An 18271-nucleotide genomic window follows, 5' to 3' on the forward strand; every position below is an offset into this window, starting at 1 on the left:
AAAAGATTCTCTGCTTGGGTTTCGTTTATCAGGGAATTGTTGATGAAAAATTCTTATTGCTAGTAGCTCATTTTTGGTATACTCTCCTAGCACAAAAACTATTTTAATCAATTACTCATCAGTTAATTATTAAAAAAATTAATATTAGTAATGATAACGAAGCAACTGGAACTATAAAAATAGTATAATGTCTAATGTTTTAGCAAATTTATTGTCATAGCCAACTAGGTAGAATCTTGTATACTTTTATTCATATTTTACGCACCAACAATTTTAACTACGTAGGTATTTGGATATCTCATCCAATATTAATAAATTAAGGATCAGTCTAGATTAATAACTACTTTTTTTTGAAAAATTATTTTTGATTGAATATTTGCACAGCCACCTAATAAAATTTCACGTAATTTTTTTTGCAATTAATGTTTGGCTTAAAGAATCACGAATAACTCAAAAATTAAAGCACTTAGGTATAGGGAATGCTTAAGCAATAAGAAAGTACCATGAAATATCATTTCATTAGAATACTAAAATACAGGGTGTTCCATTTAAGAAAACTCAGAAAATACTCATTCCGAGTTTTGACCAAACCTGTATATTAATATTATACTTTTCGCTCTATTATTAATGTTTAACAATAGTAGACTATATTAAAAATCGTTTGACCATAAATAGAAACTTTGATGTGAAATCACTACAATTCTACAGGGAGTGAATATTGCTACGAACTTAACAATAAAACGTAATTATCTTTTAAACTACCTCGTATAATATTACAAAACTCTATATTTTGAGAAAGAAGACATCGAGGAGAATCCAAAAATGTAAAAATATACAGGGTGTTCCATTTAAAAAAACATAAGTTTGTGTCACCCTGTTAATATGGGTGACCCTGTATATCTGAAAATATTTTTAAATTATGGTCCTATCCGTGCCCCAACTTTTATGTAAATAACTTTTTTTTGTTTCTCTTACGACAAGCGAGTAATTGGACTTTGTCACACTAATGCCCCACCCTGTATATAGATATATAGTACTACTATATAGCGCTAACATAATAAAACAAATAAAGTCCAGAAGATTCCAATGGTCAAGACACCTCAGAGTACACTAAAGAGACATTAAAAAGATAAACTCAAACTAAATAAAAGACATAAATAATAATTTATATGCATTAAGTTCCCTTAATTTTCCTAACTAGCGTGTTTATTGGGTTGAATTTGTAGGTTTTAACAACTTTTTCTTTAATTCTGGACCTTGTTAGGGGGGAAATTTCCCGATTTTCCCTCCCCGTAGATCCGCCACTAATTAAGAGCAAAATACAGAGGGAAACGTGGTATTGGAAAAGTACTGGTTTCGTAACATTCGAAATTCAACAAGACTATTAATATTTTGTGATACAAAAAATGATAACCCGCAAATTAACAAAATAGAAATAAAAGACAAAGAAATTGAAGAAGTAGAGAAAGTCACTTATTTGGGATCAATCATGGAAAGAAAAGGAGGATGCATGAAAGACATACAAGCAAGAATAACGAAGGCACAATTCGCCTTCAATGCGTTAAATAAAATCTGGCAAACAAGTGAAATAACAGAGTCAACAAAAATCAATATATTCAATACATGTGTAAAAAGCATATTACTCTACGGAGCAGAAACTTGGAAGCACGACGAAAGCACAACAAAGAGGCTACAGACTTTTGTAAATAGGTCCTTAAGAAAGATCTTAAAAATTTACTGGCCTAATATAATAACAAATGAAGAACTATGGAAACGAACGAAACAAACCAGTATAATAGCAACAATCAGACAGAAGAAATGGAAATGGATCGGCCATACGTTAAGAAAAGATCCTAGTAACATCACAAGACAAGCACTCGAATATCAACCTGAGGGTACAAGGAAGAGGGGACGACCAGATAATACTTGGAAGAAAACAGTAACCAGAGAACACAACAGAATCGGCTTAAGTTGGGGGAAGTGAAAAACAAAGCAAGTAACAGAGGGGAATGGAAGGAACTGGTACGCAGATTAACCAGAGAATAAACACAAGAATACGCGCTGAGCTGGCCACCAGCCGTCTTACACTATCGGCCAAGAAACGCAGATGCGCCCAATACTCCACTAGGAGTGATGGTCCAAGAGAGAGAGATTAATATTTTGTATTTTCGTAAAATAATCACATTTCTAGACTATTATTATACGGTGATAAGACATAATGAAAAACTTGAATAAGATTTATGTTCTGGAGCGAATGAAAACAAGCTGAGAAATAGAATAAAAAATACCTAAATATGTCATCACCATAAATATTTTAAATAAATGAAATATATCTAATCATATAAATCCTTATATGGTTTTTATTTTAAAAATGAATCAATTTTAAAAGTCAACGTAAACGAATAATAGGTTAGTCATATTTCATGTACTGCCGTAATACTAATTTGAATAACGTAGTTTTTCAATTAGTTAGTCATTCAAACCATGTCTCACTTCATGCAATCATGGCACCACCTTAGTTGAAATTTGCTTGATTAAGAATGGAAACTATGCTGGATTGGATATTTTCATTTATGTTTCATTCAGCGTGTTTTCTTTTATTATTCATTGTTCTAACATTTATATTTTGACCTTTTAAATTTTGTAAATAATTTTTGGACAACTATATTTTGGGCTCATTTATTTTTCTAAAGGCCGCTACACACCTTCAGTTTTAACTGCACGAATAGTCGAACTGTTCAGTTAAAACTGACATCCATATATTATGGTCTACACACGTTCAGTTTTATCAGTTGAAATAATTTTTCGGTTGAAGTTACACGTTACCAGCAGAGTCACCATGGTTTCATAGTTTCATCAGATGATGCTGTAGCAATTATTGGTCTATTATGCATTTTGGGAAAGAGAAAACAAAAAAGATCGCATGATTATTTCGTTCATAGAGATTGATTCTGACCAATAGAAACTTACAAGAATAAAAATTATAGCGGTTATTTCTTAATGATTTTAACTTTCAATCGTGTGGTAAGATTTTTCTTCACGTGTTTAATTCTGTCCAATCAGATTATTATTCCAGCGGTAATTTTCTACTGTACAAAATTACAGTGGGAATTTTTTTAAGTAGATTGTTTCTGTTTGTATCCAGAACAAACTTTTAGTTCTGCATCTAATGTCAAACTGACACGAGGGGAACACAAATCGGCAAATTTAGGCGCTCGAGTTTACTTCGGTAAGATTATTTCATGAATAAAACTGTATTTGTAAATAATTTTAACCAATATTTTATTAATATCTTCGTCTAAATATTTGCTAAACTGTGCTGTTCATATTGACAAGTTGAAAAATGTATGTCACATTAATTGGGATCGATGTCACTGAATGTTTTTATACAAAGACTTTAATTTTATATGTAAGTAGAAAACATAACATTACGAATAACAAACGACAGTAAGAATAAATAAGAAGATAATGCTCCACTTTTTCTCAAACTTGTTGTTTGAGAAGTTTTCGAAAAATTGTCGCATTATTGTGATATTAACTTATTTTCACTCTCTTGTGATATTAATGCCGAAATTTTTTTTCGATCATTTCTCGTCGTCAAGTATTACGTCCGATGCCCTTCGTTGTAGGGTGTTCATTTCAAATATATATCGATGTTTTTTGCGATGCATCAATCAATCAAAACATCAAATGCGCATTCGCGTGTCAATTATCATGTGACACGCGCATGCGCAGCCGCCATGTTGAATCAAAACGGGTTTGAAGTTGGAAAAATGAGAGGAGAGGAAGGAGTTAATGCCATCGTCCGCAATGGATAAGGCAGGAGAAAAAGAGAAGACTAAAACAACTCTGCGCTTGAGCTAAAACAGAATGAAACAAAGAGAGGATTGGACGGAAAAGATGACTTGAATTTGACTAGTTTATTCGATGCATCGAATAAAATACATCGATATATCATAAATATTCACTGTATTCGATGTATCGGATTGATTCGATTATATTGTATATAAGAACAAAGCAAGGAACAGAACAGAATGGCGGAAAATCCTAGAACAAGCCAGGACCCAAAAAGGCTACTGATGATGATGATCGTTTAATGGTTGTAATCGATGAAGCGGAGTTCTGGTACACTTTTCGAACCATTATTGTTCAGTTTGTACGGTATTTTTTCCATCAACTAACAGTGATAAATCAACACACAAAATTGCTTTGAATCCATTGTTTATAAAAATCCCAAAAGTAGCGTCGTTTCAAGCAGTGTAATTCGGTAAATAATAATCGAAATTTTGACAGTATATTTTTGAAGGTTGACGTTTGACGTTGACATTTGCTGCCGGCCATAAAATATTCACAAAACCCTTTATGATCTTAAAGTCCGATGTATGCCATAACCAAATTGTAAGAAAGAGAAGGAAGAATGATCCGCATCTACAAAAATAAAACACCGTGGGGATCAAATTGATAATTCTTCTTCTACTCTGGAAGCCGTCTGTTATACACCGGTGGTACTGCAACCAATTGGCTTATTGTATATATTAATCAACTATTATAGAAGTCCTCGGTACTTTGATACACTTGCCATATCTCTTCGCCCACACCAGATAGGTCTGTTATCAAGACGACACCGAACCAACGTGCTGAAGGTTCACGGAGGGACCTTGATTAGGGTCAATGAGACCCATTTTGGACAGCTCGAATTTACAGTCTCAGAACGGCACAGATTTGATGATGATACACTTCTTCTTCTTCTTTTTATATAGACATTACTCTGTCTGTTTTTCAATGTGCCTCCAGTAAGTTGTCATTCCATCTTTTTCGTGGTCTTCCCACTGATCGTCTTCCTATTGGGGAACCGTCTCTCGCTGCCCTTACTACTCTATTTGTTGTCATTCGGCTTATGTGGTCGTTCCATTCTACTCTCCTGCTTTTCACCCAGTTATTAATGTTGTCCACCTTGCATCTCCTTCGTATATCTGCACTTCTAGCTCTATCCCACAGCGTCTTACCATCGATTTTTCGCAATGTTTTCATCTCTGCTGTTTCTAGCATTCTTTTTGTCCTTTCTGTATCAGGTCGTGTTTCTGCCACGTATGTCATTATTGGTCTGATGACTGTTTTGTAAATTCTGCCTTTCACTTATTTTCCGATGTTTTTATTTTTCCATATTGTTTCATTCAGGCAACCTGCGGCTCTGTTTGCTTTATTCACCTGATCTTCCACTTCTGTTTCGAGCTTTCCGTAGCTGCATAGTGTGATGCCTAGATCTAAGATTTAAACTTCATGACTTGTTCTATTATTTGACCCTCCAGCTCTAATTTACACCTTATTAGATCTGCTGTTATAACCATGCATTTAGTCTTTTTTGGCGAAATTAACATGTTAAATTTTCTAGCGGCTATATTAAACTCGTGCACCATACGTTGTAAATCATCTTCACTTTGAGAGATTAGTATTGCGTCGTCTGCATAGCAGATTATTTTAAGTTGTTTTTCTCCCATTTGGTATCCTTTTTTTGTTCTTACTTTTTTTATTATTTCGTCCATGATCAGGTTGAACAACAGGGGACTCAGGGACTCTCCCTGTCTTATCCCATTGCCAGCTTCAATTAGGTCAGTTAGTTCTTCATCTACTTTTACTTTTATTGTGTTGTTCTGGTAGATATTTTCGATCGTTTTAATTATTCCTAGAGGTACCTCTCTTGCGTATAATAAATGCCTTCTTAAGGTCCACGAAACATAAGTATGCCGGTTTGTTGTATTCTAACGATTTTTCTTCAATCTGCGTCATTATAAATATAGCGTCGGTGCATGATCTTCCCGACCTAAAACCTTGTTGTTCTTCTGCTAATGCTATAATTGTATTCAGTTTGTTTGTTATCACTTTGGTTATTAATTTTAGTGTTGTGTTTAATAAATTAATTCCTCTGTAATTCTCCGGATCCGATTTTTCTCCCTTTTTGAAGAGAGGTATTAGGATGCTTGATCTCCATTATTGTGGTATTCTGTTTTGTTCTATTATTTTTTGGATTAGTTTTAATAATTGTTTGGACAGGTCTTGTCCTTCATACTTTATGAGTTCATTCGATATTCTGTCCTCTCCTGGCGATTTTCTATTTTTTTAATTTCCTTAATGCTTCCGTTACCTCTGCTTCTTCAATATTTATTTCTTCGTTTGTTGTCACTTCAGGTGTTGGTGGTTCGTTATCGTTATCTTTAGCAAACAGAGATCGAAAATAGTCTGCCCAAGTTTCCTTCTGAATGTGTTTCGTTTTTATTAGTTCGTTCATCTCTGTTCTTTGTCCTCCGATCATTCTCCATATTTCCTTTTGTGTTCCGTAGAAGTCGTGTTCCATCTGTTTTGAGAAACTCTCCCAGTGTTCTCTTTTTATTTGTCTGACTAAAGTGTTTGTTTCGTTTCTAATTCTTTTATAGTGGTTGTATGTCTGTTGTGTTTGTTGTGTTCTGTATATTGTAAAAAGGCTTTCTTCTTTTCTTCACATTTTATCTTCACTTCCTCTCCAAACCATGGGGTTTTCTTTTTTGATATATTGGTATTCGTTACTTTCCTCTCTCCAAGTGATTCTGTTGCTGCGTTAATTATGTTACTTTTGAGTTTTTCCCAGCTTTCCTCGATGTTATCGTTTTCTAGTATTTCGTTATCAGCAATCTTCTTTGATATTCTTTTTCTATATAAGTACTCCGTGGATTCCGTACTTAGCCCTTCGACTTTGATTTTTGTTTGTGTTGGTGCCACTCTCTTAGGTGTGAAGCATTTCATGGTGATTCTAATTTTACATAATACTAGTCTGTGGTCACTACCTACATCTGCTGAGTTGAGGCATCTTACGTCAATTATTTTTGATGGATGTATATCTCTGTTAGTTACAACATAATCTATCATAGATCGTTGTCCACGGGTATTATTGAATGTATATTTGTGTTGGTCTTTGTGGTCAAAAAAGGTGTTGTTTATTCGAAGTTCGTTATTCGTGCAGAAGTTTATCATCAGTTCTCCATTTTCGTTTTTGAGATTCTCATTATGTTTTTGTTTAATTCCAGGTATTACTTGGTTGCCTATTCGAGCGTTAAAATCCCCCAGTATTATCAACTTTCCTCTAACTTGATCTACTACTTGTTGCAATGATGATACACAATTTCCGTTATTACTTTTAAGAGGGTCACAATAAATTACATATAAGGTTCAAGTTTTGCATTATTGTTTTGATTATAAAGTAGAAGTTTTGTTAGTTATTTCAGATATAATCAGTTGTGGGTGTTATGGTGCAAAAAGTAAAAATCAAAAATATACACTTACCGTTGTTACGTACGTTCCGCCTGGCTGTTCTTCTTTCACCGAGGGTTTGTAGTTCTGACAATTTTCAATTTTGGGTTTGTGATTTTGGTGCACGAATTTTGCACTTTTCCCATGAGGTGATAGAAATGTATCCACGGAATTTTCCGAGAATCCTGAAAATAAATATATCAATTAAATTTATTGCATTACATAAAAATATAATAGTAATAATAATAATGTTTCGTGCCTAGCTATTCATTTGGCATTGTTAAGTGGACAAAAACGGATATAGAAAATCTTCAGCGAAAAGTAAGAACACACCTCACAAAGGCACAAAAACACCATCCTCGAAGTGCAGTAGAAAGAATGACATTACCATCTAATTTAGGAGGAAGAGGACTTATGGATATAGGTGAGCAATTATTAGAAATTGCTAATTTAAGAACTTATTTTCAGATGCAGGTTGAGACGTCTACTCTACATCGGATACTATTTGCAAAACGACGCGTTATGACACATTACTGATCAAACAAAAGGAAACCAGAAATTCGCATCGCATAAACCACCTTACAACGGACGAAAAAATGCGCACCTGGATGGGTAAACCTCTGCACGAGCGACATCCCAATGAGGTCAGCCAAGACTATGTCGACAATATAGAGTCGAACTATTGGTTGACATCAGGAAAGATGTTCCCTGAAACGGAAGGTTCATTACTCGCCATTCAGGATCAGGTTATACCAACCAAAAATTACCCTGAAAGATATCGTCAAAGACCCTCAGGTCCAAAACGACAAATGTCGATACGGATGTCAAGCCCAAGAAACCATTCAACATCTTATCGGGGGCTGCCAGGCATTTGCTGCAACTGAGTATAAGGAACGGCATGACTTAGTAGGAATGATCATTTATCAAGATATAGCCATCATCACATACTATCAATACATTGCGGAGAGTATGTTTGAGAATGACAACTAAAAGCTATACTGGGACCGCACTGTACTCACTGACCAAACAGTGGCACATAAGAGACCCGATCTCGTGATTATTAATAAATAACGAGACAACCAACACTTATTGATGTGGCGATACCTAATAACCTGCGTTCTAAATACACTGAAAAGATCGTCAAGTACAGAGTTCTGGAAATTCAAATACCAAGACAATGGATAATGCAAAGTACCCAGACAATACCTATTATATGTAATCTCTATTACTGGAGTCATTCCGAAGAACTTCCTAGAAAACATAAAAAAGCTGGGTCTAAATATAAGATCATGCAGAAAGCTGTACTACTCTCGACGGCCAGATGTGTACGGAAGATTTTGGGAGATACTCTAGCATACCAAGTCACCTAAAGAGCTCGATAACACGGAAAGAGTCCCACCAGAGCTCAATCCGTTTGATACCGTAGCAGATACCTACGTCATGTAGGTAGGATGAGTCAATTTTCCAATTAGAGGGAGTGTGAATCGTATAGCTAAATCTGGGTAATAATAATATCCTTCTAAGAAACTAAAACAGCTGGGTCTTAGAGTAAAACTATAAGACCATGCAGAAGGCGGTATTGGTCTTAAGGCCGGCCATTGGTAATGTTATAAGTATAGGCGATCACATCACCTTTATAAAGTACACCACTCATAATCTAGAGCATATATGTATACCGAAAAATGCTTAACCTACTAACAATATATGTCGCTAATTACAGCCATATTTTTGCTATCATACCTGTTGTGTATTGTTTATTAAAAAATGTGAAAGTTTTGCTTTTTTCTCAATAAATATAAGAGCGTTTATATCTAAATTACTCAAGTATTTAAATGAATTTCATGATAAAATTCCGTCTAGCACTAGAATATATGTAATGGAAGGATATAACGTTAAAAAAATGTGAATTAATAAATTACTTTTTGCGTGGTGTACTTTTAAAATAAATTTCTGCAATTAATAGATATTGGCATGTGAAACGTAAATATTCGACATATAATACGAATAAAGTATAGGAATCTGTAAGAATCTAAGCTCTGTTAATGTAGCCACTATGTATAAGATGGCGCTACGAAAAATATTATAGACATATGCAAAATTCAGGAGCGTAATGGCCCGTTTGAAACTTTCCTTTGGAAATTTCGGTACTGTATAGAGTACTAACGTTTTGAGGGGTGCGGGTAGTTCATTATTAGCAGGGCGTACTAGGAATAATATATTACTTTTATTACTCTCGCTTGCAAACGGTTGAAGTGTAGAGTCGATTTATTAAATGAGGACACTGCTCGCAATAAGAAATGCATGGCGAGCGGTGCCCTTATCTAATATTTCGACTGTAACGGGTAATGGATGTCTTCCAAAAAGCCGATAAACTAGTTCAGAACGCCTATTAGTTTGCGAAATATTAAAATAGAGGTACCAAAATTTATCTGCGCCAACTTATTCCCGTTTTGAACTAGTTTACGCAAGGGCGCCCATATAAAAATTTTTAGGGGGGGGGCAAACGTGAAGATGTTGCACATTACATTTTGTATATTTCGGATGACAATATATACAGTAGACGCTCTCTATAACGAACACGGATATAACGAGGTTTCGCTTATAACGAGGTACATTAGGTGTCCCATGAAATTCCTATTGAACTATAACGAGGCATATTTGGTTGTAACGAGGAAAATTTAAATCGAAGAATACTTGTCTTTACCTGTTTTTAGCGTTGTAATGGTCATAAATAAATAAATGCCCCAACTACCTGTACATAGAAATGCCCAACATCTGTCTTATTATCGAGGCCAGTGCTGTAATAAACTCGACCACCTATAATAAACAATTGCCTGTTTATCGACCGATATTGAATACTATAGGAAATTTACAATTTATGGCGGCGAAGTCTCATATTGTTCACTGTTCAGGTTGACCATCGACATCTAATAAACTACGTAAGAGGCATCAAAACATTTCAATATTATTATTGTTTGATATAACGAGATCCGCTTATAACGAGATAATTAATCCACCATTTCAGTTCTCGTTATAGAGGTAGTCTACTGTAGTTTAAACCACCTAAAAAACCTAGTTTGAACCCTGTTGTGAGAAAATATTCATACATTTAAACACTAGACCAAGTTTTTAAATGGAAATGTCATGGGTACCTTAAAAGTTGCACCTCTCTTTAAAACCTGTTTGAAAAGAATACAATGCTTGCAAAGCCTTCCCTTCAACTTTGGCGAGCAGACTAACCATGAGTATGTGTCGAACCAAGTTTTTACTTTAAAATCTTAAAAAGGAGCCCCCTTTATTTTTGCAGATTTAGAATCCTTATGAAAAATAAGGCACACATATTAAAAACATTTTTAGAATCGTTGATAGATGGCGCAAATAAATCGCATTTTCCGAATATAGCGCCATCCGTCAACAATTCTAAAAAAGTTCAAATAAATGTTACTTATTTTTTGAGGAGGAAACTCAATCTGCAAGAAAAAACGGGGGTTCCTATTTAAGATTTTAAAGTTAACTCTCACCCCACCTCCAGAGTGTGGAATGAAAAATCCTGTTTGGTGTCATTCTATAGATTTTTGAAAAATATTAAACACGTGTTTTTTAGTTTTTATTTGGAAGTATATTTCTCGAGATATTAGACCGTTTCTATAATTTTGCTATGGTATCACGATATACCGTTTTTTCCGATTATAGCGCTATGTATCCACAATTCGCAAAATGGCTCGAATAAAATTTGCTTTTTTTACAAGGAAAATCCAAATCTGCAACAAAAATTAGGGGTTCCATTTAAGATTTTAAAGTTACCCCCCGCTCCACACCCAGGGGTTGAAATGGTGGACTTGTTTAGTGTCATCGCATAGATTTTTGAAATTATTGAACACGTATTTTTCAATCTAACAATAAAACACTGAAAACGTTTGTTTTCTATACTTCCACAAAATTTATTATAACTAAGTGACTACAGCTGTTTCGGCGGAGTGCCTTTCTCAAGTAATCGGCCGAAACAGCTGTAGTCACTTAGTTATAATAAATTTTGTGGAAGTATAGAAAACAAACGTTTTCAGTGTTTTATTGTTAGATAAAATGAACTTCTATCAAGTAACGGTCGAATCCATCAACGTATTTTTCAGTTTTTCGATCCGATGTTCATTTCGCGAATTATTCGACCTTTCCGCTACTTTTGGGACACCCTATATATAACACTCATTCATCATGAAAGATCACCTGTTTTTCATTTGAATAAAATTGTTCTGTTCATCATAATGCACACTTTAAAAATAATCTACTTACTAAAAAAATACTTATGCAAACTAAAATTTGACTATGTTCAATAAATTTAAAAAATTATTTTTCAGTGTGAATTTATTTTAAAATATAAAATATAATTACATACTTTATACCAGTTCTCAAAGACAAATGGTTCATTAGTGATTATCGGTCAGATATCGGATTTCTTGCTGATATTGTTTTTTTTGCAGTATTATAAATGATTCATTTAATTGATAATTTTGGGTGTCGATTACAGTGTATATGTTTCCCACGCCTCTAATCTCTTTCAATGTTTTCGTTAATAGCATACCGTGATTGTGGGAAATGTGTATTATGCACATTCCATATAGACCACTGTCGCAGACACAAAAATTTTCTGTTAAACTATTAATAACTACCCAATATGTGAATTTTGTTTATTAATATGTTGTTTCCAATTTATCTCTCAAAATTATCAATTAATCAATTAAAACATGACGGTTTAAATTAGGGTTAGACACAATCACTCTTCAGAATCTTGAAGCTGAATGTTTAAACTTCAATTTAAGAATCTGGCAACCTCAAAAGTTCTAATTTAAATATGAGTTTTTAGGCCTCGAAATTGAGCATTTTCGCACTTTTCAGATTTTAAATCGCCTATAACTCGAAAACTATCAATTTTTGAAAAAATTCACAAGATACCTTTCTTGTTTAGAATGACCCACTAAACTTAAAAATATATGTTCCGGGGCAAAAAAACGTGATTTTTTCTATTTGTTTATAAAAATTGTTTAAACAATTTCTGCCCAAAAATTCCGCCCGGCACCCTTCAGATTTGTTTAGAGGGGACATTTTTGAATAGGAATCCACAAAGAAACCGAACCAGAAATTTTTCCAGACGGGAGCGGTCTCACCACATGGACTAAAATAGACTTCTCCAATACTTTTGGTTCAGATTTTACCACGAGATACGAGCACAGTATTTATCCAAGTAAAATTTTAAACCGCCTAGAAAATTAAAAGTTCGCACCTGATATATAAAACGATTTCGAGTCGTCTTAGCGAGGCCGCACCTGCATACTCTCTGTACTTAACTAAACTATCGACTCACTAAAAAGTCTGCCGTCTGCGGCCTCGCTTAGATATCTATTGCGTTATTTCTCCGATATAGGCAGCACCTCTCGGGAAACAATATTTTCTCTCTGTTGTACTTCCAGTTGGGGACCTCTCTTTCATACAACGGCCGGCCTTAACATCTAAATGTGTGAGAAAATGTTTGGGACATATTATACTCCTATATATCAGGTCACATCTAAGGCTCAATAATAAGGAAAGAGTCCCTCATAGATCAAACCTTTAGATACCGTGGGTACCTCAGATGAGTGAATTCTTCCTTTAAAATGAGTGAGTGTGCTGTTTACATCAACAATAACTATTTTAACTATTTTATGTTTTCTCTTGTTTTTCCAATATTTAAATTTTCTTTCAGATATCTTACTATGAATTCTACATAAAATATCCGTTCATGGTCGAAAATAGGAAAATTCACAACCTTATCACTTGTTACAAATACATATTTTAAAATGTATAATGTCATCGTACATAACATTAACACCTAAATTATAATGATCTTGATAAAGTATAGGTGTAATGGAGATTCTTTAGTGTGTACTGAACTAGAAAAGAGTTCATGGAACGTGAATATAGTAAGAGATATGTATGATGAATAATGTAGGAGATAATTATTGTCCAAACTGTAGAACAGGGTTATCGATGATAAATATCTGGGTTACTACGTAAGTAAAAACCATGACAGACTAGATAAATAAGAGTAGGATTGAAATAGCTAAATTATCAATTAAAATCAGCAATCAAAATTGAAGCTATTTACTAAATTTTAAAGATAAATTCAGCAAAAACGGATTCATGAAAAGTCCAGGTACGGCACACATTATAACCGAAATGAAGGAGAAAAGGTTACGACGATTAGAGTATAAGTTGTCCGATCACTGGTCTTAAATTAGTTCATTATATGAATTGAAAAGTCCAGGTACGGCACACATTATAACCGAAATGAAGGAGAAAAGGTTACGACGATTAGAGTATAAGTTGTCCGATCACTGGTCTTAAATTAGTTCATTATATGATCTACTTGAAATGTATTGTCTTAACTTCTCCACTAATGATGATGGCTGCTGTGACTAGTGAACCTAGATATCTTAAGTTCTTCATGGTTTCAAAGTTACATATATAGGGTGTCAATTTAAAAAGTTGCCAACCCTATATTTGGTCCCTATAGAAAATCTAAAAATATACAAAAACACGGTAAATTTATTTGTGAGGGGGACATTTTATAGACCAGTTTTCCACTAAGTTACACTAACCCCCTAGCGGGGGCGGACACAACCCCCAAAATCTTTAATGGAAAGGGGGGTTGAGTGATACCTCATGTTAAAGGTCGTTCGATTACCTTTTCAAAAATACCACATACATTATATTTCTTTTCAGTAATTTTAATTTTTTTTAATTAATTTTAATAATTAAATATCGAATTCAGAACTCCAAAAATGTTTTTGGAGTATTAACTCCAAATTGAATTTTTTTTGTGGTGTTGGAGTATTTAGAGTATTTTTTTGAAGTATTTTTGGAAAAATCAAGTAAAACCGTAAAGATATAAGTATAGAGTTCAGAACTCCAAAATTTTTTAGAGTATTGAGTCCAAGATTTTTCCAAAAGTACCGAAAAGAAATATAAGGCATGTGGTATTTTTGAAAAGGTAATTTAATGACCTTCAAAATGAGGTATCACTAAACCCCCCCTCCCATTAAAGATTTGGGGGTTGTGTCCGCCCCCGTTAGAGAGTTAGTGTAATTTAGTTAAAAACTGGTCTATAAAATGTCCCCCTCACAAATAAATTTGACGTGTTTTTGCATATTATTATATTTTCTATAGGGACCAAATTATAGGGGGTGGCAACTTTTCAAATTGACACACTGTATAAAAATATGCTCGTTATGTTTGGAGGTATCTTAGCCCTGCTGACTTGCTAGCGAACATACTTTTTGTTTTGCTTTATATACTATATATGTAAGATTTATAATAATACTTACTGCATATTCTCAACATCCATTATTTATCCGTTATTATCAAATAGTTTAGGATCGATTTCACTTTTATTTGTTTCTCTGTACTCATTTATATTTATTTTATAGGTATAATCTGCAGACAGCGCTGTTTCTAGTATCATCGTCGTCAGTACAGATGCCTACCCGCCTCTGAATCAACACAAAACAGAATTGCCTATTTAAGGGGAATTTCAAAGATAAATCGAAACCCCTTTTGAAGATGCTGCAGCGACATCTATTAAATAAAATAGAAAGTAGGAAGGTATCAGATACAGAATACATTATTATTAAAAATAATATACAGGGTGTTTCATTAATAATTGTCCATATAGTAACTGGAGAAACCTTAGCACAAAATACGAAGATTTAACCTAAAACACTTAAATAAAATGTGGTTCCTTACTGAGTTACAGGGTGTTTTATCTAAAAATTTAAAAACTATTTTTGCTCAGTATTTTAAAATTATTCGACGTATCCTTTTCATACTTGGCAGGAAGTATAGGTACTATACAACCTACTAAATTATGTTAAACAAACGTTTATGGCTATTACCAGAGGCGTACGACGGGGAAAAGTGACTGGTTGACCTTTTCCAAATTCTACGCCACTGGCGAAATTGCTATTTTAGTTCAATTTTTGGATTCTCCAATACTTTCTATTAAAATAATATACTCTTCATTCGTAACGATAAAGTTATTAGTTTTCGAAATATTTGAAGTTAAAAATGAAACGACACGGTTATTTTGATCAGTGTATTGTGTCGCTTCATATTTAATTTAAAATATCTCGAAAACTAATCATTTTATCGTTACGAATGAAGAGTATATTATTTAAATAAAAAGTATTGAAAAATTAAAAAATTACACTAAAATAGCAATTTCGTCAGTGGCGTAGAATTTGGGAAGGGTCAACCAGTCACTATCCCCTGTCGTACGCCTCTGGTAGTAGCTAGAAACGTTTATTTATTTTAATTTAGTAGGGTGTAAAATACCTGCACTGTCTGCCAAGTATTATAAGGATACGCCAAATAGCTTTAAAGTACTGGGTATAAATAATTTTTAAATTTTAATTATGAATCGTATCATAAATTATTAATCAAAATAACTGTGCCGTTTCATATTTAACTTCAAATATCTCGAAAACTAATGACTTTATCGTTACCAATGAAGAGTATATTATTTACGTAGAAAGTATTGTAGAATCTAAAAATGGCACTAAAATAGTAATTCCTCCAGTGGCATAGAATTTGAGACGGGCCAACCATTCATCATCCCCTGTCGTACGCCTCTGGTAGTAGCTAGAAACGTTTGTTTATACCAATTTAGTAGGGTGTCTAGTAATCGCACTTTCTGCCAAGTATGAAAAGGATACGTCGAATAGTTTTAAAATTCTGAGCAAAAATAGTTTTTAAATTTTTAGATAAAACACCCTGTAACTCAGTAAGGAACAACATTTTATTTAAGTGTTTTAGGTTAAATCTTCGTATTTTGTGCTAAGGTTTCTCCAGTTACTATATGGACAATTATTAATGAAACACCCTGTATTATACTAATTTAAATCTAGAAACCTTCCTTAATTAGAACCATTCTTTGTTAACATCCTGCATCTCTGCCTTCTACTATTTACAAGGCAAATAGACGACGAAATAGAAAACGGAAAGGATTCTACAATATTAAATCACATCCCGTTTTCCTTTATATAGGAAAAGGTACAAGAAATGGTTCTTAGTACTCACAATCTGAGTAAAGATAGAAGTGAAAGAAATGTCTACTTTATTTTATTATTAATGTATCGATTGTTTGTGTTTTATTTGTAATTATTTTGTCCCCTAATCACCATTATGTAAATGGTGGATTTCGTACCGAAACAAGATTATTAAAACAGGAAAGAACTTTATGAACAGATGTATGAATTGCAACATAAACTGTGGAATTAGGTTAATACCCATCGCACAAACTTCCTCAATAAAAAATAACAAGCAAACAGTCGAAGCTGTAAAAAGGAATTTAAATAATTTAAATCGAAACGGCCATAGAACTCCGTAGTCATTTTAGGAAGAAAGCGACAATTTTCATAAATCATAATTTTTTTTCAAGAAACCAAAAAATATCCTTTATTAGACTCAATCAGACGCAAATTGAAGATTATATTAACGTCTTCAAAATAATTTTAAATTCTTGTGAATAATTCAAAAATGAATTTAATTTGAAATATTTTTATAACGTTTCAAAGAACGAATTATTTTTAATTTGAAATACATTTGAAATACAATTGTATCTCAGTGACGTACCACTTTTTTCTTTAAAACAATTAAGATCGCTATCCGTATGCGTGCCAATGATAAATATACAATTTCTTAATTTTCAAAAAATGCGCAATAACAATAATTACCTCTTAAAATCCACCAAATTACATTTGTATATCTCATCCGGTTTCAGAACAATAAATAAATCGTCACTTTACAAGGAAAATATCAACATTTTCGGAATTTCGGAAAACGAAGCATTTACGGAAGTAAAAATTTATATTGCCATTACTTTTTCAAGCAGTATAGCCCCCTAAAGTTTGTTTCACTTATTTACTAATACCCTGTACATAATTAAAATATTATAATAACATACTATTCAAATGAACTAAAAACCGACAGATGCTCTGTAACTCAGAAACAATTGATTTCTGAGTCTTGGAGCAATGAGAACTTTTCACCACCGTGACCAAAGCTACCTCTCTGCAAGGTTTGAGTCAGTTTAATTGAAACCCCTTTTTACATAAGAAAAGTGGAGGGATGCTTTGTGTATTTAGATGCTTCTATTATTGTTATTATTTTTCTTCGTCGTTATTTGTTCCTCGTCGCTTAACAAGTCTTCGAAATACTTCCAAGTATATGGGTCTAGGAAAGTTGGTCAAGAACCCTTCATCGACGGAATTAGTCGACCACATTTGGTCGACAAACTGTTGATCGAATGCACAATAGACCAGAGCGCATCTGTAAAAATATTAGTACATTTGGACGTTGAGAGGTGACTCAAATAATAATAATACTCTTTTTACCTGCTTAAGCCGAAGCCCTGGTTTCAACACTTGTTTAAAGAATAACCGCCTGTACCTACTAACCCAAACACTTGTGTTTATATCAGCACGATCCATGAATAGTTGTTGTAAACTACAAAGTTGTAGAAATTTGGAAATTGAGATATTTAATGTAAGTTTTATACGGGGGTTATACAAATAATCCCAAGACAATAAATTAGACGCTCGATGCTCCTTTTGTTCGTATTTATAGCACCTTCATTCTTCAGCTTTTACCTACTTTCAAGTCATTCTTATAACATAACTGAAATTAAATTCTAAATATGTATAGACAAAAATGAGGACAACCAAACTTACAGGTACGTATCAGAACTTTCGCCCTTCATGTGTGGAAGCAGTCACGCAGTTAACAAGTTTAATCAGTACAGTTACAGTTACAGTTTTAAATATCTAAGAGCTAAGACCGTGATCTAAGGCTGTGCTCTCCAATACACGCTGTACGGCGTCTATTGGATACCACCGGCTATCTTATTACCGCCAGCTTATTACCTAGAGCCGAAAGTCCCTTAGAATAAACAAAAAGTTTC

The 18271-nt window shown here is 33.6% G+C and overlaps 1 protein-coding gene across 3 annotated transcripts in view; it reads right to left on the reverse strand.

Annotated features, from left to right (window-relative positions):
* LOC114334599 (DE-cadherin) overlaps positions 1-18271 on the reverse strand; it is a 189170-nt gene that overhangs the window by 34214 nt on the left and 136685 nt on the right. For all 3 annotated transcript variants that reach the window (XM_028284673.2, XM_050663498.1, XM_028284672.2), the window contains one exon: positions 7315-7466. In XM_028284673.2, the coding sequence (XP_028140474.2) occupies positions 7315-7466 (152 nt within the window). The remainder of the gene's footprint in view (positions 1-7314; positions 7467-18271) is intronic.

Source organism: Diabrotica virgifera, chromosome 10 (assembly GCF_917563875.1).
Source record: "Diabrotica virgifera virgifera chromosome 10, PGI_DIABVI_V3a".
Taxonomy (NCBI): Eukaryota; Metazoa; Arthropoda; class Insecta; order Coleoptera; family Chrysomelidae; genus Diabrotica; species Diabrotica virgifera.